Genomic DNA, 24,213 nt, shown 5'->3' with positions numbered 1-24,213 from the left:
TAACAATAATAAAAAATTATTATTTTCTTTGTTCATTATATACAAATAATGACGTCGAGTATGTGTTTGCACATTTGTGATGATTATCCAAATATACAATTCTATTTACTATACAGTAATAAATGAATTTAAAAAGTTAAAAAAATTTTAAAAACATACAAAAATTCAAAAAAATGCCTTTATAATTTAAATTTGAATAAAGTCTCAAAGCTGTTAACGCAGAGAGCTTTTCAAATACTAAGTTCAACAAATTTTATTAACAATATTGTATTCTATTTTCCATTTCGGAGCCACAATTTTGAATTTTTTGAAAACTAACTTTAAATTCGTAATCAGCGACCCTAAAAACTCGCGAGTAACGATTTTCAAGTGAATCCGATGAATTTTTCATAAAAATGTCCGCCGTTTTGAAACCGCCATTTGGAATTTTTGAAAACTGACTTCAAATTCGTAATCAGCAACCCCGAAAACCCCCGAGTAACGATTTGCACGTAAATCCAATAATTTTTTAAAATTCGTCCGCCATATTTGTTCCGACATAAGTACGCCATATTGCATTTTCAAAAGTACTGAGACGAAAAAAACTGTTGTTCTCCTTTGTAATTTATGAATGTTTTATCAGTAAAATCATTTAAATTTTCATTAATTTTAATTAAAATGTAAAAATAATTAGGTGAAAACCTAATTTTTGAATTGAATGTAGATATAAAGATAGTTAAGATTTTTTAAAAATTAAAAATGGCTGCCAAAAGTAGAAAAAATTCAAAGTAGCAGATCCAATATGGCTGAGTATTAATTTGTTAGCAAATCTAATCATTTTTTCCATTTTTAAAAAATTGTCACTAGATAATTCATTTTAGAAAGTCTATGTTTATTAGGATTTTAGTTTCTAATTTTAATATACTATTTAATGAAATAATAAAATTATTTAAAAAATTAAATCGCATTTTATTGCTTCATTAAATAGTACATTAAAAATAAAATCCCAATAAACACTGAATGGAAAATTTTAAATTGACCACCAGTAAACGGCCATATTTGATTTCCCCCCACCAAGCTTGGTCTATATATCATACATGAAGAATGTTACCTACCCATCCCTGTAGTCATATGACACATTTAGTTCCAACTTCTGCCTTAAGTGGCGCTGTATCTCCGAAACAACAGTGGTAACTCATGTGGGTGTCAGTATAGAATAATAGTGAAATAATAGTATAACATTGTTGTCTGATTATCAAAGCTGTTAATATTTCTATTAAATAAAACAGAAATAATGTTAAGTCAATCAAAAATAATTTGAATGACAACGCGAGAGATCAATTTCAATTATGTCTATTAGTTGACAATAATTAAAAATCAACGTTTCACTAGTGCTTTCATACGAGTTTAATGTAACTTTTTTTTTGCTTATTTTATATTTGAAAAAAAAAATTACACACTGTTTTTTATAGACACAATGACGAAGAATTTGATAACGAACGTTGATCCATTTAGTGAAATGATTCTTGAAGATGACTACAATACAGCAGGTATAAAACATATATTTTTCTTTAAACACATAAACAGTTTTGTTTTGATATTAATAATTTATTAGAAAATCAACGATATAGTTTTAAAAGTATAAACAAAAGGAAACTTGTGGTTTTATCTAGAAAAATTCTTAGAAATGAAATATGTCACGTGAAAATCCATAAATAAATATGACTCGTCAAGTTATATTAGTGCAATAAATTTTCAGTTTAGATTATTTATCTCAATGTGTAAAAAACTAAAAAATATATATTATATTTCGAAATAAAATGGTAAGATTAGATTTAAAAATTGTGAAAGAATTTTTGGTATTGAAGATTTTCTAAACTTTCGAACTCAGTAAATTGTTTTATATATATATATATATATATATATATATATGAAAAATTTATATCTAAAACAGTGAAATATTATGTTATATTAATAAAAGTTGGTTTTCATTTTATTATTTTATTTTTATTTTTTTACCATTAAAATAATTCAACTTATACTTATCGCTTATTATTTACAATAAATTGTAAAAGAAAAATTCATAAATATTGCGCCAACTTTCGACTAAGACTTTAAAATTTATTATTAATTATCAATTATTTTAAGTTTGGTGTAGTTTTTTTTTTTAATAATCCATATTTTTTTTGTAGAATTATTATTATTATAAAATTATAATTATAAATTATATATTTGTATTTTATAAAATTATAATTATATTATACAAAAAGAATGGATTATTAAAAAAAAAATACAATTTCATTCTAAATCCAAACAAAACAATATCTTACTATCAATTATTTTTGTTTACAATTATACGATCGAGTGTTGAAGTAAACATTGAGAAATTAATTAAACATCAGATCTAGTTAAAATACCAAAGCGTATACAATAATTACAAAACACGTGATATTGTTATATATGAAGTTTTACAATGAAGGAAAATACTATTAACAATATTGTTAAAAAATCAAAAATTACAAATAGTCTTGAAGATAAACAATCACCGGAAAGGAAGCGAAAAAAAATTACTAATTAATAATTACATTAAAAGGAGAATAATTGTAGATTTGAAAGAAAAAAAAATTACTACGAATTACGTAATGAAAATCTTTCTTACATCAATCGGAGTAGTGTTTCATGTGGGTTGACAAAAGTGGCATTTCTCGAATGTGTCGGTAATAAAAAAAAACCCCCACTTATTTATTTATTATTATTATTAATTATAATGTAAACTAAACAAATTTTTTTATATTCAGTTAAATTAATTGATTGAAACACAATTGGTTTGTTCAATTAAATTTTTTCTTCATTCAACAAATTTATTGAAATATAAATTATTTTTTAAACTAAATTTTTGTTTAAAACAGCTAAAAAGTTTATTAAAACAAAAATACAATAATTCATTTAAAATGGTTGCCGTTATTTATTGAAATTTTTTTAATCTTTTACTTCTAAAAATTATTGTCTCAATTTTTTTATAATATTGAAAACCATTTTAAATATTTTCTTTAGGGCCAGGGAAAAAATTTAAATTCAGACTGGTAACATTAAAAGTTCCATTTTAGATATATAAAAATATAATTATTATTAAAAGAAACAACAAAATTTATAAAACTTCAAAAAACATTAGTATTGTAAATTAAGAAAAATAAATATTTTATATTATAAAGACAAAAAATAAACTATATCTATATTAAACAATTCTGAATTTTTTAATATTTTTCTGATTGCAATTCATAGTAAGTGAAAAATTTGTCAACTTTTAATTATAATAAAAGGAAAATTCTGCAAACTAATTTGATTTTCAAACAAATAGGAATTATAAATTATTTACGGCACCTCAAATAAACATTATTATGTTTAATGGTATTTCGAAATATTAAACTTATATGACAAATAGTAATTCGATAATAACAATTACGATGTAATGGAAATTATAAAATTTAGAATTTGGAGAATAACCATAAGCTACTGAATTATCTTGTTATAAAAGAGATTGAGAAATTCTTGGAATATTTAAAGGAAATATTAAAAAAAAAAATATTAAAATATCTAAAATTAGTATTTTTACGAGGTTTTTAATTGGTTTTTGAATCTACCTCTTTTTTTAAATAAATATTATTCATAAACTTTTTGTAAGTCAAATGGGATTTCCCTTGTCTCCTATTGTTTCAGATTTTAATAATAATTTAGAAAAATATTTTTAAAAAAATTAAATTCTGTTCCTTTTAATAAAATATATGATATTTTCTTATTAATTCCTAATGATAAAGTGAATGACTCTTTAGTTATATATAAGTTTATTTTTCTCTAATCATCCCATTAAATTCCGATAAAATAGGAATGATTAATAATCTTGTTGTCTGAGTCACTTTGTTATCAAATGACATTTTTCACAATATGAATATTGAGTTTATATAAAAAAAAATATTCTTCAATTGAATTCATTAATAAACTTAAAAATTCTGTGTATTACTAAAAATCGAAAATTATATAATAATAAAATGCTTGGTCAGTCCTTCTGTCCTAACTTGATGTTAGGCCTTTTCTGATAATTTAATAATATTAATTTTCCTTCCCAAGGTGAATTATTCATTAAAATAAACTGTTTGGTCCGAAACTTTAGCACGCAACTGAAGGTCGAATTACTTTCTATTAACTTATAAAATGTTAATAAATTTACTGATCCATAACAATTAGCAATAGAACAGATTTTTGTTTTTCTAAATTCTAATTGTTAAGACAGCGAAAAAAAATATTACAAAAACTATTGTAACTGGCTGCCTAATTTATTTATTATAAATATTATAATACACAAATTTAATTGAAAATTCAAAAAACCCATAATTCAATTTATACTCGTCATACAGTATATATTTTTTTTAATATCGATAATCAAATTATTGAGGGATGACTTGAATAAATTTTAATAATATAGTTTTTTTGTTTGGTGAATTTTAGAAGTTTCAATGGAAAATTCTGAAACGATTGATAAAGTGAAAGGAACCGAACACCAATATGCAGATCCTTTATCACTTGATGAAGTTCGTTGGTTTTATTGTGTAAACAAAAGATGGACAGAATTTTGTGGATACGATAGTTTAAGAATTGAACAAGTATGGAGAAATAGAAGTGAAAATGCCGATAGTAATAATTGTGAAAATAATAAATTACAAACTGCCGAAAGAATAGTTGTTCGAGGTGGAATGTACGATGTGGATTTAGATAAAATGAAATGTTTATCTATATATTGGCCAGGTAACAATAAAAAATATTTTTTTTTTATTACTAAATAAATGTCCTTGAATTTTTAAAAAAATTTTTTTTCTACCTTGAAATTCTTTGTATTTTATAACAAAAGTAAATTATTAACATTTTCTAAAATATTTATACATATAATCTTAAGGGAAGAACCCAAAAAAATTTGCCATTAGAATTTTATTATGAAAGAAATATTTTTTCTAGGTGAAGAGTGGGAAATAATGCGTGGAACGTGGTTTTATGATAGCAGTTGGATACCTTTGGAAACTGAACATTCGGAAAGAATAGAAGAAGTTCATTTGAGAACTTTTCAACATCAAAAGCTCACGCAATCGAATTCTGAGCCCGAATTAGGAGCAACTTCTCATGCTTTCAAAGGTCAGTAATTAGCATTTCATTTATATTTTTAAAACAAATATTTATTTTTTTTGAAAAATTTTTTATTTTTATTTAAAAATTTGTATTTTGTTAAAAAAATAATTCAATTTTAAAAAACAACTTTAAATTCGTAATCAGCGACACCAAAAAATGCCCAATGACAAGTTTTAAGCGAATAACATTTTTTTTTTTTTTTTTAAATCTAATTATTTTCATTTGTGATAAAAATTAGAATTTTCTTTCTATGTGGTGGTTATCCAAGGGGAAATTTTATTAAAAATAATATAAATATTCGTTTTTATTTCAGTATTGCATACAGAACATTTTCCTGCCTTTCACGTTGATTGGCTTGCAATAAATGATGTAACTTTATACAGCGAGTACACGCCCTCCAAATTAATGCGAAGCGTCACATCGAAATTTGGTTTTACTAAATGTAAGAACATTAATGTAATATAAAACATTACATTAATATAATGAATTAATTATTTATTTAAAAATTTCAGCAACTGGTTACCAATTACGACGGGGTTATAAAGTTCGTGCAACTATGGATGATAAACCAAATGACATTGATCATTTAGTGTTTGTTGTGCATGGAATCGGACAAAAGAGAGATACTGGAAAAATAATTCGAAATACAGCAGCGTACGTATATAATTTAATTTTTTAAAGGGTGTCTGAAAATTTTTTTAAAATACAAGCGAGAAATATATGGAAATTTTATTCCAAATCAGCGTTTTCGGTCTTTGAGCCTAACATATATTTAAATGTGTTTTTTTTTTTATAATATTGTACAGATTCAGAGAATGTGTGGAATGGCTACTACCTAGATATTTTCCGAAATTTACACAAAGAGTTGAATTTTTTCCCGTAGAGTGGCGATCGTCTTTAAAATTAGATGGAGGTCAGTAATAATTTGATTTATTTAATCAGTAAATATGAAATTTCTTTTCCTTTTTATAATTTACGGAATTTTTATTTCATCGAATTAATATTTGCTCGAATTTTCATTAGACAGAATAGTAATTTGAAAGAATATTTAATTTACAGAAGGAATTTTTTTCTAGCCAAATTTTTATTTGTTCGTATTTACAATAATTATTATTTAAAAGCATTTTTTAATTAAAAACTTTTTAAATTCAATTTTTGACTGTAATTTCTAATGAAATCTTCATTAATAAAAATCATAAAAAATTTCAATTAAAAATCACTTAAAGTTTAATTAATTACAAAAATTTGAATTTATAAATATTCGAAAATTAAATTATTTTTAAAAAAGGTTATCAAAAATTATCTGCTAAATTATTTTTGTAATTCTGTAAAATTTAATTATTGTCTGAAATTTAATCTGACAGCATTTTTCAATTGACAAATTTTAAAGTTTAATTTTTGTCTTTAATTTTTAATAAATTCTTAAGCAAAAGAAATCATCAAAAAAATTCCAATTCAAAATTACTTGAATTCAATTATTTTCCAAAATTTCAATTAAGAACCTTCTAAAATTTAATTATTTCTAAAAAATTTCAACTATAACTCTTTCAAAGTTGAATTATTTTTAATAATTTTAATATTTCCTTGAAAATTCAATTATTTAAAAAAAAGTTTCAAATAAAACCTCTAAAATTGAATTGTTGTTAGAATTTTTTTTAATTTGTTCTACTTAATTAAAATTTTTAAAGTTTACGTCTTCGATTCTGTTATAGGCGGGATAATAAATTTATGTAATGCCAAAAAAAGGCCTATTTATTATAAAATTAATTAAAATAAACGGTTTTAACAAGTAAAGATTTAATTTTTCAGATATTGTCGATGCCATTACTCCGTATAGTGTTTTAAGTATTCGAAATCTTTTGAATACATCCGCAATGGATATTTTATATTATACAAGTCCTCTTTATGGCGGTGAAGTTAGAAAAGGTCTCCAACAAGAATTAAATAGGTTATATTCAATGTTTATTAATCGACATCCTGGATGGAATGGCAAGGTGTCGATATTAGCTCATTCCTTAGGTTGTGTTATCGTTTACGATATTGTCACTGGCTGGACGGGATACGATACACAAGTTTCCTTCTCATTATCCTCATGTGAAGGACTTCAATTTTCTGTTAGTTTCTATAATTTTCCTTAAATTTTTCATTAGAATTGTTTTTTTTTTTTTCAATTAAATAAAAATAATATTATTTTTGCAGATTGAAAATCTTTTTTGCCTTGGTTCTCCATTATCAGTATTTTTAGCTTTACGTACACGTGCACCATCAAATAGATTGGAAGTAATGCCAGAAAAATTATGTAAACGATTTTATAATATATTTCATTGGTCAGATCCAGTTGCATATCGAATGGAACCATTATTAGAAAAAGTTTACAGTAAAATTGAACCAGTTTTAATTCCCTCATATGGAGGTCAACAACCATTTAATAATCAACAACAGACAGAAGAACAAGAAGTAGAGGGTACAGAAATGGAAGATGAACGATCAAATGATGAATTTGTTAATGAACAATTGGAACAAGTTTCCGCTGAAGCAGATGTTGATAAGCAAAATATATCACTTCAAGGTATAATTCAATTAAATATTTTAAAAATATATATTAGAAAAGTTTTTTTCAATACAGAGAAAAATAATTTATTTGATTCAAATAATTCGTTATTTGAATATTATTAAATAAATATTTACTAAATAATTTTTGTGACCAAATAATTGAAATAAATAAACTCTATTTGAACCAATAATTTAGGTATTTCAAAAAAATTATTTAATTGACACAAATAAAAATTATTTGGTAGATATTTATTTGATAAAAATTAAATAACCGATTAGTTGAATCAAATAAATTTTTATTTCAGTGTAGGAATAATTAAATTGAATTTAGTATGTAAATCTATAAGAAAATAAAATTATGTTTGTCTTCCACTAAATATGATAGGTCACAAGTTGATAATGAAACTTGAATTACATATTAGAATTTAAAGATTTTTGTGCAGATGTTGATAAAAATGATAGTTCTTCCGATTCAACAAATCGAAATGCTGAGAAAGGTTGGAGTCTATGGAGTATAGTGCGAGGTGGTTGGATAGCGAAAGATGGTACTTCTTCGCCAACACCAGAAATGAATTCATCGTGTCATCCTCATGAAGGTAGTAATTTATCTTTTTACCTAATTTTAAGAAAAAATTTACTGATGCTGTTCTAGAAAAAGGGGAAATTTAGTATGAAATTTTTAAAAAATTAAAAAAATTTTTGTTTTAAATTTCAAATTATTAGATTTTTTATTATAATTCATTAAATTCAATAAAATTTCTTTGTTAGGGGAAAAACTTTTTTATAAATTTTTTTTCTTGTAGCTATTCTGAATGAGTAAAAATTAAAAATTACAATAAATAATAGAATAACATATTTTAACATATTTAACAGAATTAAATCATCGATTGGATTATGTACTTCGTCCAAGTGGTTTAGGAAGAAATTATCTAACAACATTAACCTCTCATACAGGTTACTGGAATAATTATGACGTCGCCTATTTTGTTATGACCAAATTGTTCCCTAATTTGGAAATGTGATTTCAAATTTTTAGGCAATATATAGTGAATTATTGTAAAATAATGTGGGCCTATTAAGTCAATATAAAAGGAAAGAAATGCCACCAAAACAAATCTGTGATAATGTTATGTTAAAGGTAACATATACAGTGTAGGTAAGTTTTTTAATGAACTCTTGAAATTCAATGTTTTCTAATTGAATATATATATATTACATAGTAATATAGATACGTTATTTGTCAATTTTTTAATCATACATACATAGTTTATTGTATATATGTTGTAGGCAATTATATCAGAAACCAGAATTACTGGATTTTGTTTTGTCTACTTTTTATATACATATAAAAAAAAACTATTTATATGTTATGTCAAGTAGTATTAACGACAATTTGCGTGCCTTTATTGTTTATGAAAAAAATAGAAATTAAAATTAATGTTAAATTTTCTACACAGCTTTGATTTTATATTAAAATATTTAAATTTTTTTATATATATATAAAAATATGTTATTCGTTTTTTCATGCGAACTTTTTTGCATAATTTATATGTAGACGTTTTAAAGTAGGTTAATAAAAAGCACGCGCTATGTGCTATTTTTAATTCGTTATTATCATTCATCGTTGAATATCACAATATTTAAAATTTTGTTTATTGTTATATATATATATAGAGTTTACCAAAATTTAGTTCTCAATAAATTGGTTGAAACTAAATTTATAAGGTTATTATAAAATTATCGTTCGGTTATCTTCAATTGTAAAATAATATAGAATATGAAGTTCAGCCTTCTCATCAGGCATGAAAATACATTTATTTTTAAATCATTTTATTAATATTAATATAAATTATTTTGTGATAAGTTTTCAAAATATTTGGTATTATACATACATTGGTATTATATTATACTTATATAGATTTATATTCTTCTCTTTTATTTATGAATTATTTGTCGCTATTCAGACTAAATTAGAGGAATCTTTTCAATAATTATTTAGCTTTTTAGTTTTTGTTATTAACTTTTCAAAATTCTTTTACTTGTTTAAACAATTGATTGTTTATCGATTCAAAGAATTTTATGCTAAAGAAAATAATTATATCCTATTCTGGCTAAATCTTAGGTTTATCAGAATCATCTCTATAATTTAATCTTTCAAATTTCTTTTGAATGCGTTCTTCAGAATGCGTCACATAAAATAAAAAAAGAATAAAAATATTTATTTTTTATTGTAAAATAATTATAGAGAAGTATTTAACTTTATGCCTGATGAGTAGCCCTAATCGAGCTTAAAAAAAAAATGAGTGATTATCAACAAAGTAGTAAATGAATTTTTTCATAAATTGAATGTTTTGCACCGATTTTTGAATTAGTGTGTATATAGATAAAAAGCACAAAGATTATGTGCAATATCAAAGCTTACACTATCATATGACTTTAGTTGACTTTCACGGAGAAAAATGAAACATTAAAATAACAAGCTTGTAACTTGTTAAGAAATTTAAATATTTATAATATAGAAAAAGCATAACATAGACAGAGTTTGTTAAAAGCCTTAAGGAAGTTTTATCAATAAGATAAATTAATATTAGTTTTGCTTAACTTTTTATGTTAAAGAGTCAGTGAAATCAAAAAAACTGAATGTTTTCTACATCAACTAGTCCTTATTGATAGAATTTCCTTCATTATCATTTATTGCGTCGATTTAGAATTAGTTTCTAAGTAATTAGTCAACGTTATTTGAACAAAAAGACTTAAAAAAAGATAATGTCACAAAGGACGATTGTAACCTTGCCACATTTATTGTATCGATTTTAAAGTAGAATCGGACCAGCAGTCGAAACAAAAAGTTAGACAAATTCAAAAAATTTTAATTTTTATTAAAATACAAATTTTAATGGTTAAAAATATAAAAAAAAATTTACACTTGCATTGTGTAAAATTTTTAAGAAATGAAATAACATTGTCTGATTCTTTCTTAATAAAAATAAACAGATGCATTTGCGTTATATCAAAGTTGGTTACACGTGAGTTAAAAACTTGCGATAGATTTTAAGTAGCTCATGTGCGATCAATTGTTTAAATCCTCCAAGATTTAGAATTTTAAATTATAATAAATATTAATTGTAATTTATAATAAAATATAAAGTGTTAATTACCTGCAGTTAATAGGTTTTGATTGCAGCCTGGAAGTGAATATATATATATTTTTTTTTTTGAATGAGACAGACCAATATTGTATAAGTGATTTAATATCATTTAAAACTCTTAGGATAAATTTTGCAGGCCGCGGATTGTACGAATTTTTTTTTACTATTTTCGACTTATTTTAATAAAAGGCGACTTTTTCTATTCAAAAATTCTTTAAAATCTCTTGGAATTATTTTTAAAGTTATCTAAAATTTATCGACAAATTAATAATATTTTATTAATATTAAACAATATTGTTTCAATTTAAATCATTTTTATTTATTTCTTGTAAAATTCAATTATTTAAAATATTTTTATGTAAAAATTTTCCCATTATATTTTTCATAAAGTATTTTATTTTTAAAAAGTGGTTGAAATTTTTTTTTAAAGAGACGTAATTTTGTTTTCCAAAATCCATTTATGAAATTCTGGAAAATATGTCTCAAATTTTTAAATATTTAAATAAATTTTCTTGATGAATTCTTATACAATTATTCTTATTAAGAAATTATTAAAAATTATTTTTATTATCTAATAATAATATAAATAAAATATTTATTAAATAAATAAATATACATTAAAACTTTAAAAATCGAGTTTTCTTCTAATATAAAAGGACTAAAATTTTTTTATTACGCCTTAAAGTCGATTCGAGGTTTTATTTTACGCTCAATAGTCTAAAATATCAGATAAAGGACTATAGTAAAATTAACAAGGCCGCTATATAAAATTAAGTGAAACACTTGTTATAAATATTGATCATGTTTACGTTACTTGCCTATATAGTAAAATTTACAAGAAAGACTTGTCAAAATAAGCACTAGCCCAATTTTTTGTAAAATAAACTAGCATTCAAGTTAATTTTACATTTCATTCTTCTCCGTGTGTTAAAAAGTAATATCCCGTATAAGAGCTTGACTTTGTATTTTATTACCCGAATTGTTTAATAAATCTGATTTAGGTTTAAAAAAAGTGTTTCTACATTTTTAATCCTTTTTTTAAGTGAAAACTAAAATAGTTGTTGTTTTTGATTAATAATTGCGAGAAGATTTTTCCTTAATTTATTAAAAAATATCTAAATATAATATATTTATTATATAATTTATTTATAAAATATCTCTTAATTATTCTTAATTATTAAAAAATTCTTATTTTTTAAAAAAGAAATGACAAAAAAAATTTATGAATGTGAAAAAATAGAAAACAACTTTTGCTAATGAAAAATTGATTATTATTATATGTATTTATAATATACAAAATTAAGAACTTTTATATTAAAGATACATAGTACAATTTTGAAAAAAAAAATAATAAATTGACATTTTAACTTAAAATTCAATTTTTTTTTACACAAGAAATTCGTGAAATTTTTCTTTACAAACTAATTATAAGTACATGATGATATTACAAAAAAAAGAACGCAATATTCATATAAAATGAGATATATATGTATGTGTACTTGACATGAAAGTGTAAGATTAACAAATAATATACACGATATATATGTTCTTATGAAAATGTAATTGCTTTCAAATATCTTTAATTATGAGATAAAAGTATGCCTCTTTTTTTTTTACCAATTTAATTATTTCTAATGACCTGCGTCTCTTCGGAGCAATATATATATTTTATCTTTGATCCAACCTTTATTGTATGGAGCATATGTATTGGTCGATTTTTGGTACACCAAACAAGATAAATCTGTTAGTTGATCAACAAAATCGAATAGCTGACTAATGTCATACGTAATTATTGATGTATTTGGATTTCGCCTCTTCAAGTGTTCCTCATAAATTTTGCAGACACCTAAATAATACGATTGTATTATTTATCAATGTAGTTTATGCTTTTTATTTTATTACAAAAAAAAAATTTTCACAAAAAAGAATAGTTTCTACAAAAAAAAAAATTGTTTAAAAAATTAAAATTTTCAAATTTATGCAAAAAAAAATGCAAAATTAAAATTCGAAATATTTTTTTCATCAAACTAAAAGCAGAGATCATAGTGGAATTTTTGTTCAATATTAAGTAAAAATAAGGGGAAATTCTCTTTAGATGAAGAAATGATTTTTTTAAATAGAAGATTTTTAAAATCAAGAAATTTTCAAAACAAGTTTTGCATGTGAAATTTAACGACGAAAAAAAAATTATCATCAAAAATTTATTATTACGATGAAAATAATTTTTATTAATCGATTTATTTCAAAATATTTATTAATTTAAAAAAATTTTGTTGCGTCGAATTCCAAATTATCGTTTTTTCTAGAGAATTCAGTTAAATTAAAAAATTTAATTTAATTTAATGTAAAAAAAATTATTTTAATAATTTTTTTATTTAACTGAATTCTCTAGAAAAAATTTCTAGTTTATTAAATTTAAAAAAATTTTATTAAACTAAATTTTCAAATAATAATTCTGAATTGAATAAATTTTTATTTAACTGAATATTTTATGGCAACAATTTTTGTGAAATTATTTTTGCATATAATTAAATATACATTTATTTTTTTAGAGAATAATATAAATATTGATGATATTCAATTTATAATTTATTTTATTAATTATATTGAAAATAAAATTGTACTCTATTGTAAAAATAAATAAATAAATAGAATACAATAAAATGGTATTCTATTCTATTCTTTTTATTTGTTGAAAATATAATTGAGAGAATGTAGTATTAAAAGTTTCTATGTGTATAACGGAAATCTGTTCAAAGCCAAAAGGCATGAACTATGATTAATAAATTAAATAAATATAATTGAGGGAATGTGTAAATTTCAATTAATTTTAAACAAATTAGATGAAAAAGTAGGTGATTATATTAATATTCTGAATATTTTTGTTTTCTCGTAGAGAAAAAATAATTTTGAAAAAAAAACTTTATTTCCTCAGAAATCGTTCTAAATTATTTAAATTGAGAAATTAAAATAAAAAAAAAAAATGAATTTCTAAAAAAATTAAACATTAGAATTAATTATAAAAATTTCTGGTAAAATATATATTTCATATATAGATTATTTTATTCGTTTCTAAATGTGAAATGTATTTTCGAAATGAGAAATCAAATAATATAAATTTACAATATTTATAAAAAAAAAAATAAATATTTATTATGATGCATAAAAATTTGTGTACATTTTTTTTTATATAAAATTTCATGGTAATCGTTTTAAGTGCTTAGAGTTAGAAATTAAATTACCGAAATGAGTATAATAATAAATTTTCAATTATTTAATAATATTTTTTATTTATTAAAATAATTAAATAAATGATATTAAAAAAAATTTTTCACCAACGAAAAATTTATAAAAATATTTTTCTTCGAAATTTTCTATTATAATTAAAAATTGTTTTTACTATTAAAATTTGGATAAGAGGATTGTGAATTTATATATATATATAATATGAGTAAAAACATACCTTCCATACATTCGTTTACACTTTCATAGTCCGAATAGGTTCTTGTTTCAGGCCTATTGCCTGGTTGTACAAGAAGAATTGTATGAGACTGAAACACAAGAAAAAGAAATGTATTTTTAATATATTAAACTTGAAATTAAAAGAATATTAATGTACAAAACACATTTTTGGAGGCGAAAAGAAAATTTTTACATAGGTTTGTCAATCACTGATTGAAACTAATTAATAATATAAATAAAGCTTTAAAATACTCACCATGTTTCTCAACTAATAATCGTTTTACTTTTGTAAACAAAAAAATTGGTATTTACCAATTATTTACAGTAGGAAAGCAATAATAATAAACTTTTTTGTTTATAAAAAAACAGACTCATTTAAGTTGAATGAAGTAATTATGTCTTGAACTATATAAAGTATAAATCAGATTTTTCAGGGATAAGTTAAATTTGTCACCAGTATTGAAATAAGCGATAGGTGGCACTAGTGGTAGTAACGGTTTTATTTATGGTAGAACGTCCGAAATATGAATGGCAACTTAAAGGTGCTTTTACACTTTCAGCATATTTAGGAAACTAAAATTGGCAAAGTGTCACATATGGGAGGTTTTATGTAACAAGTAGCGCCTCTATTGACATTTACGCCATAACATTTTTTCCCCATACGAAGTCAGCTGTTTTCACAAAAAGTTTACCTATCCCACTCTGTTTGTCAATATATTTTATTGTTGTTAGGTTGGACATTCTGTCCATGTGTTTCCCTTAGTGAAGTGAGCGTCCTTTAAGGGTATTTAAAGTGAAGTTGAAATCTCATATTTATTGCGAATATTTATCATCATCTCTATTTTTTCGGTAAATAAAATTGTGTTAGATAAAAAATTTAATTTCTCTATTCATTGAAAATAATCACATCTTTAATAAAAAGTAATGTTGATAATTATTAATGTAATAAGAAAATTGTAATGTATGTTAAGTTTCAACACCAGCATCAGAAATTACTCGTGTATTGTTCATATCCGCTTAGAATTTCATTGAGTGTAATTTAATTTAATTCATTGCAAAGTGTTTTCATTTTTTCTTTTATTTCTATAATGATTGTATGGAATTTAAGAGAAAAAAAAATCTCAACAATTTATCAAAATAGTGTGCAAATCATGCCGGCAATAAGGTTTTCATTAAAATCAATATTTTCAGCCTATTGTCATCAGATGTGAATTGTTTAATTAATAAATAGACAATTTATTTAAATTGATATTAACGATAGAGATTTTTAGTGATAAATTATGGTTTGTTGGTAAATTAAAAAAATTCCATTGTCCACATTGTTTTGATTATGAACTTTTGTTTACTATTGTAAAACGTCAAATTAGTTTCGATTATATATTAAATTCATTTATTAGAGTAAAAACATTTTTATTAATTTATTTTTTATTTTTATATTTTAAAAAATATATATTTTTAAATTGTATTTTTAATGTTTAAATTTAAAATTTTTGATATTTAAAGTAGTTTTTTTTTAGTGTTATTCTTTCTCTTTAAATATATATTTTTTTTCATAAATTGAAGAAAAATGGATTTTAATGTACAGAAATTTTTTTTTCTTCTGAGAACTGGTGAGTTTTTACGACTTTCAATATAAAATCATAATTTTTTTTTCTAATTTATTTATTTATTACAAAATTGTAATTTAAAAAATTTTCTATTATCTATAAATATGTCGGTTTTCAACTTTTAAACCTTTTTCTTAAGTTTTTTTTGTGAAATTATTATATAAAAATTAAAAACACACAAAATTATAAATAATAACTTGTTATCAAAGTTTATCTTGTTTTTTTTTTACTAATATTTTACATACAAAAAATATTTTCTGTTTAAAATTTTATTTCTCATACTTATTTGGTAATTTTTTCTTTTTTTTCTTTTTTCAAATTTATCCATCATATAAGTTGCATAAACTCATGAGTCTCATCAGTGTAAATATAGCATTAAAACATTTAGAGCAAATTCTTTGTAATTTAAATTGAAATATGATCTAATTCTAGCTCTTAGTTTTTCTTTTATTAATGCGCTGTAAGCTACAAATTGTTTTAAAAATTATAGTCAACAAGGATTTTTTATTTTAAATTCTAATAAATCGGTTTTTTTTTAAAATACAAATGTTAATATTTTTAAAAATGCATTATTTTCTATTAATTTTAATTATTTATTAAAAGAATTATTAGGAAAATTATTTATTAGAAGAATTAAAAAAAAGGATTTGTTGGTAAAAAATAGTTATATTCTTATTTTATTTTTAATGTGTTAATTAATTTTATATTTTCATTTTTAAATTAATAATATTGTTGCTTTTTTTAAATTGTTAAAAAAGTGAAATAGAAAATTAATAAATTAAGAATGCATTTAAATGAAATTATGTACGGAATTTATGAAATTCTTTTAAAAATTGATTTTCATTTTTAAATTATCATAAATTTATGCATCAAATTAATTTTTTTTTTTTGTTTAAACAGGGTCAAAATTATTCAGAAGTTAGAGACCAAGGCGTTCAGTATGTGGCGAGACTCACTTGGAAGGTGCTATGCACCTTCTTTAAGTGTTATTCTGCTACTTGTTTTCTCAAATTTTATTTTTGGTAAGTAAACCCTTGTTCTTTTTTTTAAATTCAAAATATAATTTAAATAAATAAAAATCACCTAAATGTCTATAAAAAAAATTAAATTTTAAAGTACCAGAAGTTTTTATTAATATGTTTTAATTAAAATTAGAAAAATTGAATTTTATAATATTCAAATTAATATTATATAATTAAAATACTAAAATTAATTTAGGTACCAGAAGTTTTTAATATTATGTTTGAATTAAAATTAGAAAAATATTTTACTTTTTTATAATATATAATATTCAAATTAATATTATATAATTAAAATACTAAAATTAATTTAAGTATCAGAATTTTTTATTTATCTTATGTGAGTAATTTAAGAAAATTGTTAAAGCGAATTTTAATGCTCTTTAATTTTTTAGATGTAATCGCTGAGGACGATACAATGGGACCTGTATTCCTTAAAGAACCGCCAAATAGAGTAGATTTTTCAAATGGTACAGGAGCTGTTATTGAATGTCAAGCAAGAGGAAATCCACAACCGGATATTATATGGGTTAGAGCCGATGGAACTGCCGTTGGGGATGTTCCCGGCTTACGACAAGTATGAATTTATTTTTAAAATATGTGAAAATAGTATAGAAATATATATATATATACTAAATAAATAGAAATATATATATAATAGTTTATAAATAAAAAGCAACGAATTTATGATAGAAATTGAAAAATTAATTTTGTTTTCACTTTTTTTAAAAACTTAATTTAATGTTTCAATATTATACAGTATATAGTAATATTGGTACTGTATTTTATAAAAAAAAAGAAGAAATATTTGGATTTAAAAAATAATTTAATTTGTATTTATCAAAATTTGTATTTTTTTTAAGGTGTTACCAAATGGAAATTTAGTATTTCCTCCATTCCGTGCTGAAGATTATCGTCAAGAGGTTCATGCTCAAATTTACATTTGTCTAGCAAAATCCTCTGTTGGATCCGTACATAGTCGTGACGTTAATGTGCGAGCTGGTGAGTTTACAAAAAAATTTCTTACATCTCACCTATCGTTGTTGAAAAATATTTTTTTAAATAGAATTTTTGTTTGCTGAGAAACTATTAACAATTAATTATTAAATAATTATTTTAAATTAAATAAATAATTAATTAATTAATAATTAAATAAATTTAAAAGTATGATTAGAGTGTCCAACGACTTTTGAAAACGTTAAATTTTCTTTAAATTTATTTTTTACCTTGAAAACCTTAAAATCATCGTGAATTTTAAAACAAAAACTTGAATTGTTAAATTTTCTAAAATTCTATTTATATAAGATAACTGATAACTGAAACATTTACAATAATTATGAATTAATTATTTCACTGAATTCTAAATAAATAATAGAAAGAGAATATTATATTTATATTTTGAAATATAAAAATCTCAGTTTAATACAAATCGTTAAAATTGAAATTTATACAGTAAACTATAAATGCGCAGAAAATATTTAGAAATATTTTGAAAATAATAAATTTTTTTTAAGATTTAGAGTTCGATTTTTTTTTTTGTAAATTTAAATAGATTAAATTTTTTTTTTTTTACAAATTTCAGACAATAATTGAATTTTAGATAATTTTTAATTAAAATATTCTGTACATAAATTAATTTTTTAAAAAACTTTATTAGTCTATATAATTATTATTAAAAATCAATTGATTTAGTAAAGAATTGAAATTTTTTGTAAATTTTTAAAAGTTGATGTGTTTTTTATACAAATTTTAGGCAATAATTGAATTTTAGAAAATTTTTAATGCAATGATTTTATAAATTATTATTAAAAATAATTGCTTTTACAAAGAATTACAGATAGTGATTTTTAGACACTATTTAAATTTTAGTTAATTTTTTATTAAAATCATTTTTAATATGTAAATGGAATTTTTAAAAAGTTAGCAAAATTTCTAATTAAAATTATTAAAAATAATAATTGATTTGGCGAAGAAGTTTAGATAAAAATTTTTAAAAAATCATTAATTTTTAATAACAGCTACAGTTAAGATTTTTAAAATTATTTGAATTTCAGAAGAATTGAATTTGGAATTTTTTAGTAAATTTGAATTGCTGAAAGTTGTTAAAAATGGTTAATAGTAATTGAATTTTAAAGAATTTTTTAATGAAAAAGTTTTTTTGAATAATTGAATTCTTGAAAAAGTATATTAAAATTATTAAAAAAATTTATTTGATTTGGTAAAGAATATTAGATCAAAATTTATAAAAATAATTAAATTTTGGAAAAGCTGTAGTTAAATTTTGTATTATTAATTAAATATCAGAATATTTTTATTTAAAAAATTAAAAAAAAAAATTTTAATCTGAAAAAAACTCTTTATACCTACAAATTTCAGTAAAAATTTCATTTAGATTTTTTAAAAATAATTTAAATTTCGAGGAGCTGCAATCAAAGATTTTAATAATAAATTAATTAATTAGCTTTGAAAAATTTATAATACACCTTTTTTACAAAAAAAAGGAATTAAAATAAATAAATAATTAAACTAATGATGAAGTTAATTACAATTTTTGAAAATAGTAAAATTTGCAAAGCGTTTGAAAATGTTTCAAATAAAATTAAAATTTTGAAAATGATTGAATTTTTTAAAGAATTCACTTTTTGTTGTCACAAAAAAATTAAGGTACAAAAGAATTAAGAGTTACTGCGTTAAAAATGAACCCAAAAATTATTTTGTACCTTAAAAACCTTGATAAGGTTTAACTTTTTTTTAAATTGCTGGACACCCTGATTATATTTCAGTAACTAATTATAATATTGCAAACGAAAATTCTGTTAATAATTAATTTCTATTTATGGCCATGTATATAATTTAGGGATATCCAAAAATACAAAACTCAATATAAATAATTCTTTATAATCGAATTTTATAATTTTACAATTTTTATATTTCAAATAATTATTATTTAAAAAATCAAAATTAAAATTAACCAATCAGAAATTAAACAAAAATTTTAATTAGTCAATTTTTAAATTCGTACCGAAATTTTTGTCCAATATTTGTTATGAAAATTATACAATTAAAGTTCTATAAAAAAATTAAAATTCAATCCACATGACAATTTGAGTAAAAAAAAATTTCGGACACAAACATTTCGTGAAATGTAAATTCTTTCATTTAAACATTTCCATTCACTTAAAATTTTGTTTAATGAGAATTCTGCTAAATGAAAAGTAATACTAACTTTTATGTATGTATAGATCAACTTTCATTTTAAAAATTTTCAGCAAGATAAAAATTATTTTAATGATTATTTCTTTCAGTATTAGGCTAATTTAAAATTGTAAAAAAAAATCATGGAGCGAAATTCAACACTGTTCAGGTTTACCATACACTAATAATATTTTTATTGTTTTTCCGTTTTTAATTTTCCATGAAGCAATTAAATTGCGTATTACTGCCGTTAGACGAAACTAGGTTTTGTGCACGTTAGGGATCGATTACGAATCAATCAAAAATAGCATGAAGCCGTCTGATGTGACTACAGATATTTCATTAAAAAAAAAAAAACTGACCAACTCCGCGCTTTTAAGTTTAATTTTCGAGTAATTGAACTAGGAGGAGAAAATTGTTATATAACGATCACCATTAATTAAAATAACAAAATTTCAATAACACTTGAAAAATAAATTATATATTTAATATATATATTATATATTCGGAAAATGAAAAAATGTATTCATGTTTAATCCTAGTTGTGATGCAGTTTTATGATACTGATGTTAACAAGGAGTATGCTATTCGAGGTAACAGTGCCGTTCTTAAATGCGTCGTACCATCATTCGTAGCTGATTTTGTAACAGTTTTATCATGGCACACTGATCAGGGGGAAGAATTTGTACGGCAAGATGATGAAATGGGTACAACACTAATTAATGCATTTTTTTTATGAATTTAACAAAAATTGGATTAGCTGAAAAATTCCTAAACTAAAAATTTTATTTTGAAAGTCTCAGCGCGTGAAAATTAATTATGAAAGTATTTTTTTATCAGTGATTTTTAATAAGCATAGCAAAAAAAAAAAAAAAAAAAATTATAAATGAACGAACGAAAGAATATTTTTAACAGTAATTTTTTAACATTTCGATGATAATAATAATAATTTCGCGTCATATTTGCTCTAAGACATCAGGTTTTCCATATCTTTTAATCTACAAGTTCAAAAACATGATTTTTGGCGTAACATAAATAAAATAATGTTTTTTTTTTAAATGGTTGATCTAAAATTCTTCCCCTTCGAAATTTATTGGGATTAATAATTTTTTTGTACGCTCCTCTAGCGTTGGTGATTAGTTAATTAAAAAAAGATGTTAGTAAAGTTCTCCCTTTGAGCGCCTACATCGGCTGCTGAATAATTTTTATTTAAGCGTTAATTATAATTGTAGCAAATAATCATGCTTTTTTTAGTTTCATGTTTAGGAATATGTTATAGTATTGCTGGGGAAATTAAGGAACAAGAGAATTTAGATATTTTAATATTCCCTGTTTAATTTACGAAGCAGAAGGGTTTGAACAAACATGATATAGGGAAAAATCCACTAAGTAATGAAGCCATCATAAATACTTATTTTATTATACACAATTGAGTCTTGATTTGATAATAGTCTTTGAATGAGATTGAGAATTTGAATTAGAGCGCGACCAGGTTCATAGTTGCAGGAGTTCAAATTGATGATAAAATAAAAATATATTTACACGTGGACGCCAGTTAATTTATTAATTAAAATTAACAAAAAAACTACAGCATACTACGATGCGAAAATCATTCGAAACGACGCCGTGGGTTTAAAGATAACAAACTTTCGGTTTCCTGATCATTCAACTTATTATTCCCTACTTTAATTCCTCAATTTAATTTAGTTAAAGAAATTAAGTTGTGGAGATGTTATTAAATGAATGAACAAAATTATAACGATGATAATTAAACAGAAGATTATTTATTTATTATAAAAATTATATTTTCTTGATAATTAATAATTGTTTAAAAGAACAATTATACAGTAAGATTATTTGACTATGAATCACCCCCAATATAGTGTTAAAGTTTATGAAGACTTTAGTATTATAATTTTTTTTAATGACTATTTATTTTTTATTTCTATTTGTTTTTTTATTAATAATGCCAAATACGATGATTATTTGGGGTTATGTTTTGATTTCATATAACCAAAATGGTTTCCAACATGCCTTTTCTGCTATCACGTGATGACTTAAATCATCGCGCGCATCCAATTTCAAGCGGCAAATTTAAAAATGACTCCTCTTCAATGTTTTTTTTCAAACTTCTCTGTAAATCGGGTTGCATATTTCTAAAATAAAATATACTAAAGTCTTCATAAACTTTAACACTATATTGGGGGTGATTCATAATCAAATAATCTTACAATCCTTGTTTTACATGATTTTGTATTATTACCTTAATACGTGTATTGATGGGTCTCCTAAAAATGGATCTTCTATGAAAATTTTACAACCGCTTGTAAAAGTTATTTTTATTATTGGATTGACACTGGTGCTTCGTAACCCAGGAAAACTTAAACTTTTGAATGTTGACACTTGATAGACAGCGTTCAAAGACTCATTATTATCTTTTCAAGCTCTCTTAAAATAAGTTTCGTTGAGATTATATATAAAAATTATATGTTTTTAAGATACATTAACATTGTAATTTTAATTGATTTTACATATTATAAACTACTTACATTTTGCAAATGTTGTGGTAACCCTTTTTCAGTACATCACAAAAATGAAAGTTCACGTGAAAATATTTCTAATTATATTGGGTAATAATTTAAAATCCCTTTCAGTGGTACATCAATATTATCAATCAGAAGTCAACAACGAATATGTTATTCGTGGCAATGCAGCTATTCTAAAATGCAGTATTCCAAGTTTTGTCGTAGAATTTGTACAAGTTGTTGGTTGGCAAGATGATCAAGGAAATTCATTTGATCCTGTTAATGATAATGGTAGTTATTTAAAAAACAAAAAATGCGAATAAATGGAACTATATTCTTTATCGCAATAATGAATATACCCACTGGAACAAAACAGTTACGGCAATTTATAAAAAAAACTGAATTTTTCAGAAATGATGATGAAATTTTTAAGAAACTTTTTCAAGAGTTATATAATAAAAAAAAAAATCTCTAATTACGTTCCGCTTTCTAATTCTTACGTGCATTTTTGTTATACAGTTGTCACACAATATTATGAAGCTGAAGTGGTGTCCGAATATGTGATTCGTGGTAATGCTGCAATATTAAAATGTACAATTCCTAGTTTTGTTGCTGAATTTGTATCAGTTGCTTCCTGGGAGGGAAGTGACGGTTCCAGCTACGAAGCTTCATTTAATTATGGTACTCATTTGAAGTGCAATAAAAACTATATATAGTAGTTTTGAAAAATTCTAAAAAATTTAAGTACAATTACCCCAATTAGATACCAAAAATAGAAACTGAATTTCATGAGATGATTTGTCCATAAGATATACCAAAAAAAAAAAACGGCGTGGGTAGTGGCAGTATGGACATTTATCTTTATTTTTATTCCTAAGATTAATTTCTTTTTAACGAACGAATTATCAAAACGGTTTTTGCTTAAATTTTTGTCACAGTTGTTACACAAGTTTATCAACCGGAAATAATGACCGAGTATGTAATACGAGGCAACAGTGCAATATTGAAATGCAGTATTCCAAGTTATATAGCAGAATTTGTTACTGTTGATGCCTGGATTAGAGATGACGGAGAAACTTATGTTCAACATTTAACAACATTTAATCAGGGTATTAATATATTTTGGTCTAAAATAATATTGTATTATTTTACTAAGGCCTGCATAACTAACAATTCATTTTATAATTGAAACATTTGATGCATTATGGTGATATACATGATTGAATAACTTCTCCCATAATCGGAGATATAGAGTTTTTCATCTATAGTGATTATCTTTGTTGCATTTAATTTTTCAATTAATTCGCGCGAGCAGTTTGTTAATTGTTTCCGTGTTACGTGAATTCTTGTTAAACGGTATATAAATCTTGTTAAAAATTTTAACGAACTTTAGGATTTCCCCTGTTACAATTTTTTGTTAGGTTTAAAATGAAGCGAATCCTTGACAAATTCCCACAATTAGACATATAAATTGGAATTTCATACCTTTTATGTTGTTGCTCGTCAACTTTAACAGACATCCAACCAGAGTTTAAAAAACAATCGAATG

At 22.7% G+C, this 24,213-nt stretch overlaps 3 protein-coding genes across 54 annotated transcripts in view; 2 read left to right on the top strand and 1 right to left on the bottom strand.

The window, feature by feature from the left end:
- Positions 1–1,150: 1,150 nt before the first annotated feature.
- On the top strand, positions 1,151–10,861 carry LOC127276892 (phospholipase DDHD1-like). 3 transcript variants are annotated; one of them, XM_051297585.1, is made up of 10 exons: positions 1,151–1,529; positions 4,483–4,779; positions 4,987–5,160; positions 5,468–5,596; positions 5,667–5,808; positions 5,961–6,067; positions 6,964–7,268; positions 7,354–7,723; positions 8,151–8,303; positions 8,581–10,861. In XM_051297585.1, the coding sequence occupies exons 1-10, from the start codon at positions 1,457–1,459 to the stop codon at positions 8,727–8,729; spliced, it is 1,899 nt and encodes a 632-aa protein (XP_051153542.1). In that variant the 5' UTR covers positions 1,151–1,456; the 3' UTR covers positions 8,730–10,861. The 3 variants fall into 3 exon arrangements, with proteins under 3 accessions (XP_051153542.1, XP_051153541.1, XP_051153543.1); XM_051297584.1 differs by having other exon boundaries at positions 8,139–8,303; XM_051297586.1 differs by lacking the exon at positions 1,151–1,529 and adding an exon at positions 2,467–2,696 and having other exon boundaries at positions 8,139–8,303.
- Positions 10,862–12,104: 1,243 nt separating this feature from the next.
- Positions 12,105–14,742, bottom strand: LOC127276910 (enhancer of rudimentary homolog). The gene is made up of 3 exons (XM_051297610.1): positions 14,575–14,742; positions 14,320–14,407; positions 12,105–12,702 (listed from the first exon to the last, which is right to left on the bottom strand). The coding sequence occupies exons 1-3, from the start codon at positions 14,575–14,577 to the stop codon at positions 12,488–12,490; spliced, it is 306 nt and encodes a 101-aa protein (XP_051153567.1). The 5' UTR covers positions 14,578–14,742; the 3' UTR covers positions 12,105–12,487.
- Positions 14,743–15,045: 303 nt separating this feature from the next.
- The window catches only part of LOC127276916 (cell adhesion molecule Dscam2), an 89,037-nt gene continuing 79,869 nt past the window's right edge, over positions 15,046–24,213 (top strand). For 28 of the 50 annotated variants that reach the window (XM_051297624.1, XM_051297621.1, XM_051297655.1 and 25 more), the window contains exons 1-5: positions 15,046–15,167; positions 16,826–16,947; positions 17,340–17,521; positions 17,808–17,946; positions 23,603–23,773. In XM_051297624.1, the coding sequence (XP_051153581.1) occupies positions 16,866–16,947; positions 17,340–17,521; positions 17,808–17,946; positions 23,603–23,773 (574 nt within the window). In that variant the 5' untranslated portion in view covers positions 15,046–15,167; positions 16,826–16,865. Of the gene's footprint in view, positions 15,168–16,825; positions 16,948–17,339; positions 17,522–17,807; positions 17,947–20,681; positions 20,847–22,793; positions 22,956–23,183; positions 23,346–23,602; positions 23,774–24,213 lie in introns of all 50 variants that reach the window. The other 22 variants (XM_051297667.1, XM_051297653.1, XM_051297648.1 and 19 more) reach the window with 4 other exon arrangements.

Source organism: Leptopilina boulardi, unplaced genomic scaffold (assembly GCF_019393585.1).
Source record: "Leptopilina boulardi isolate dan_hultmark-lab unplaced genomic scaffold, ZJU_Lbou_2.1 LbouV2_155, whole genome shotgun sequence".
Lineage (NCBI taxonomy): Eukaryota > Metazoa > Arthropoda > Insecta > Hymenoptera > Figitidae > Leptopilina > Leptopilina boulardi.
This window is presented reverse-complemented; position numbering and strand designations above follow the sequence as displayed.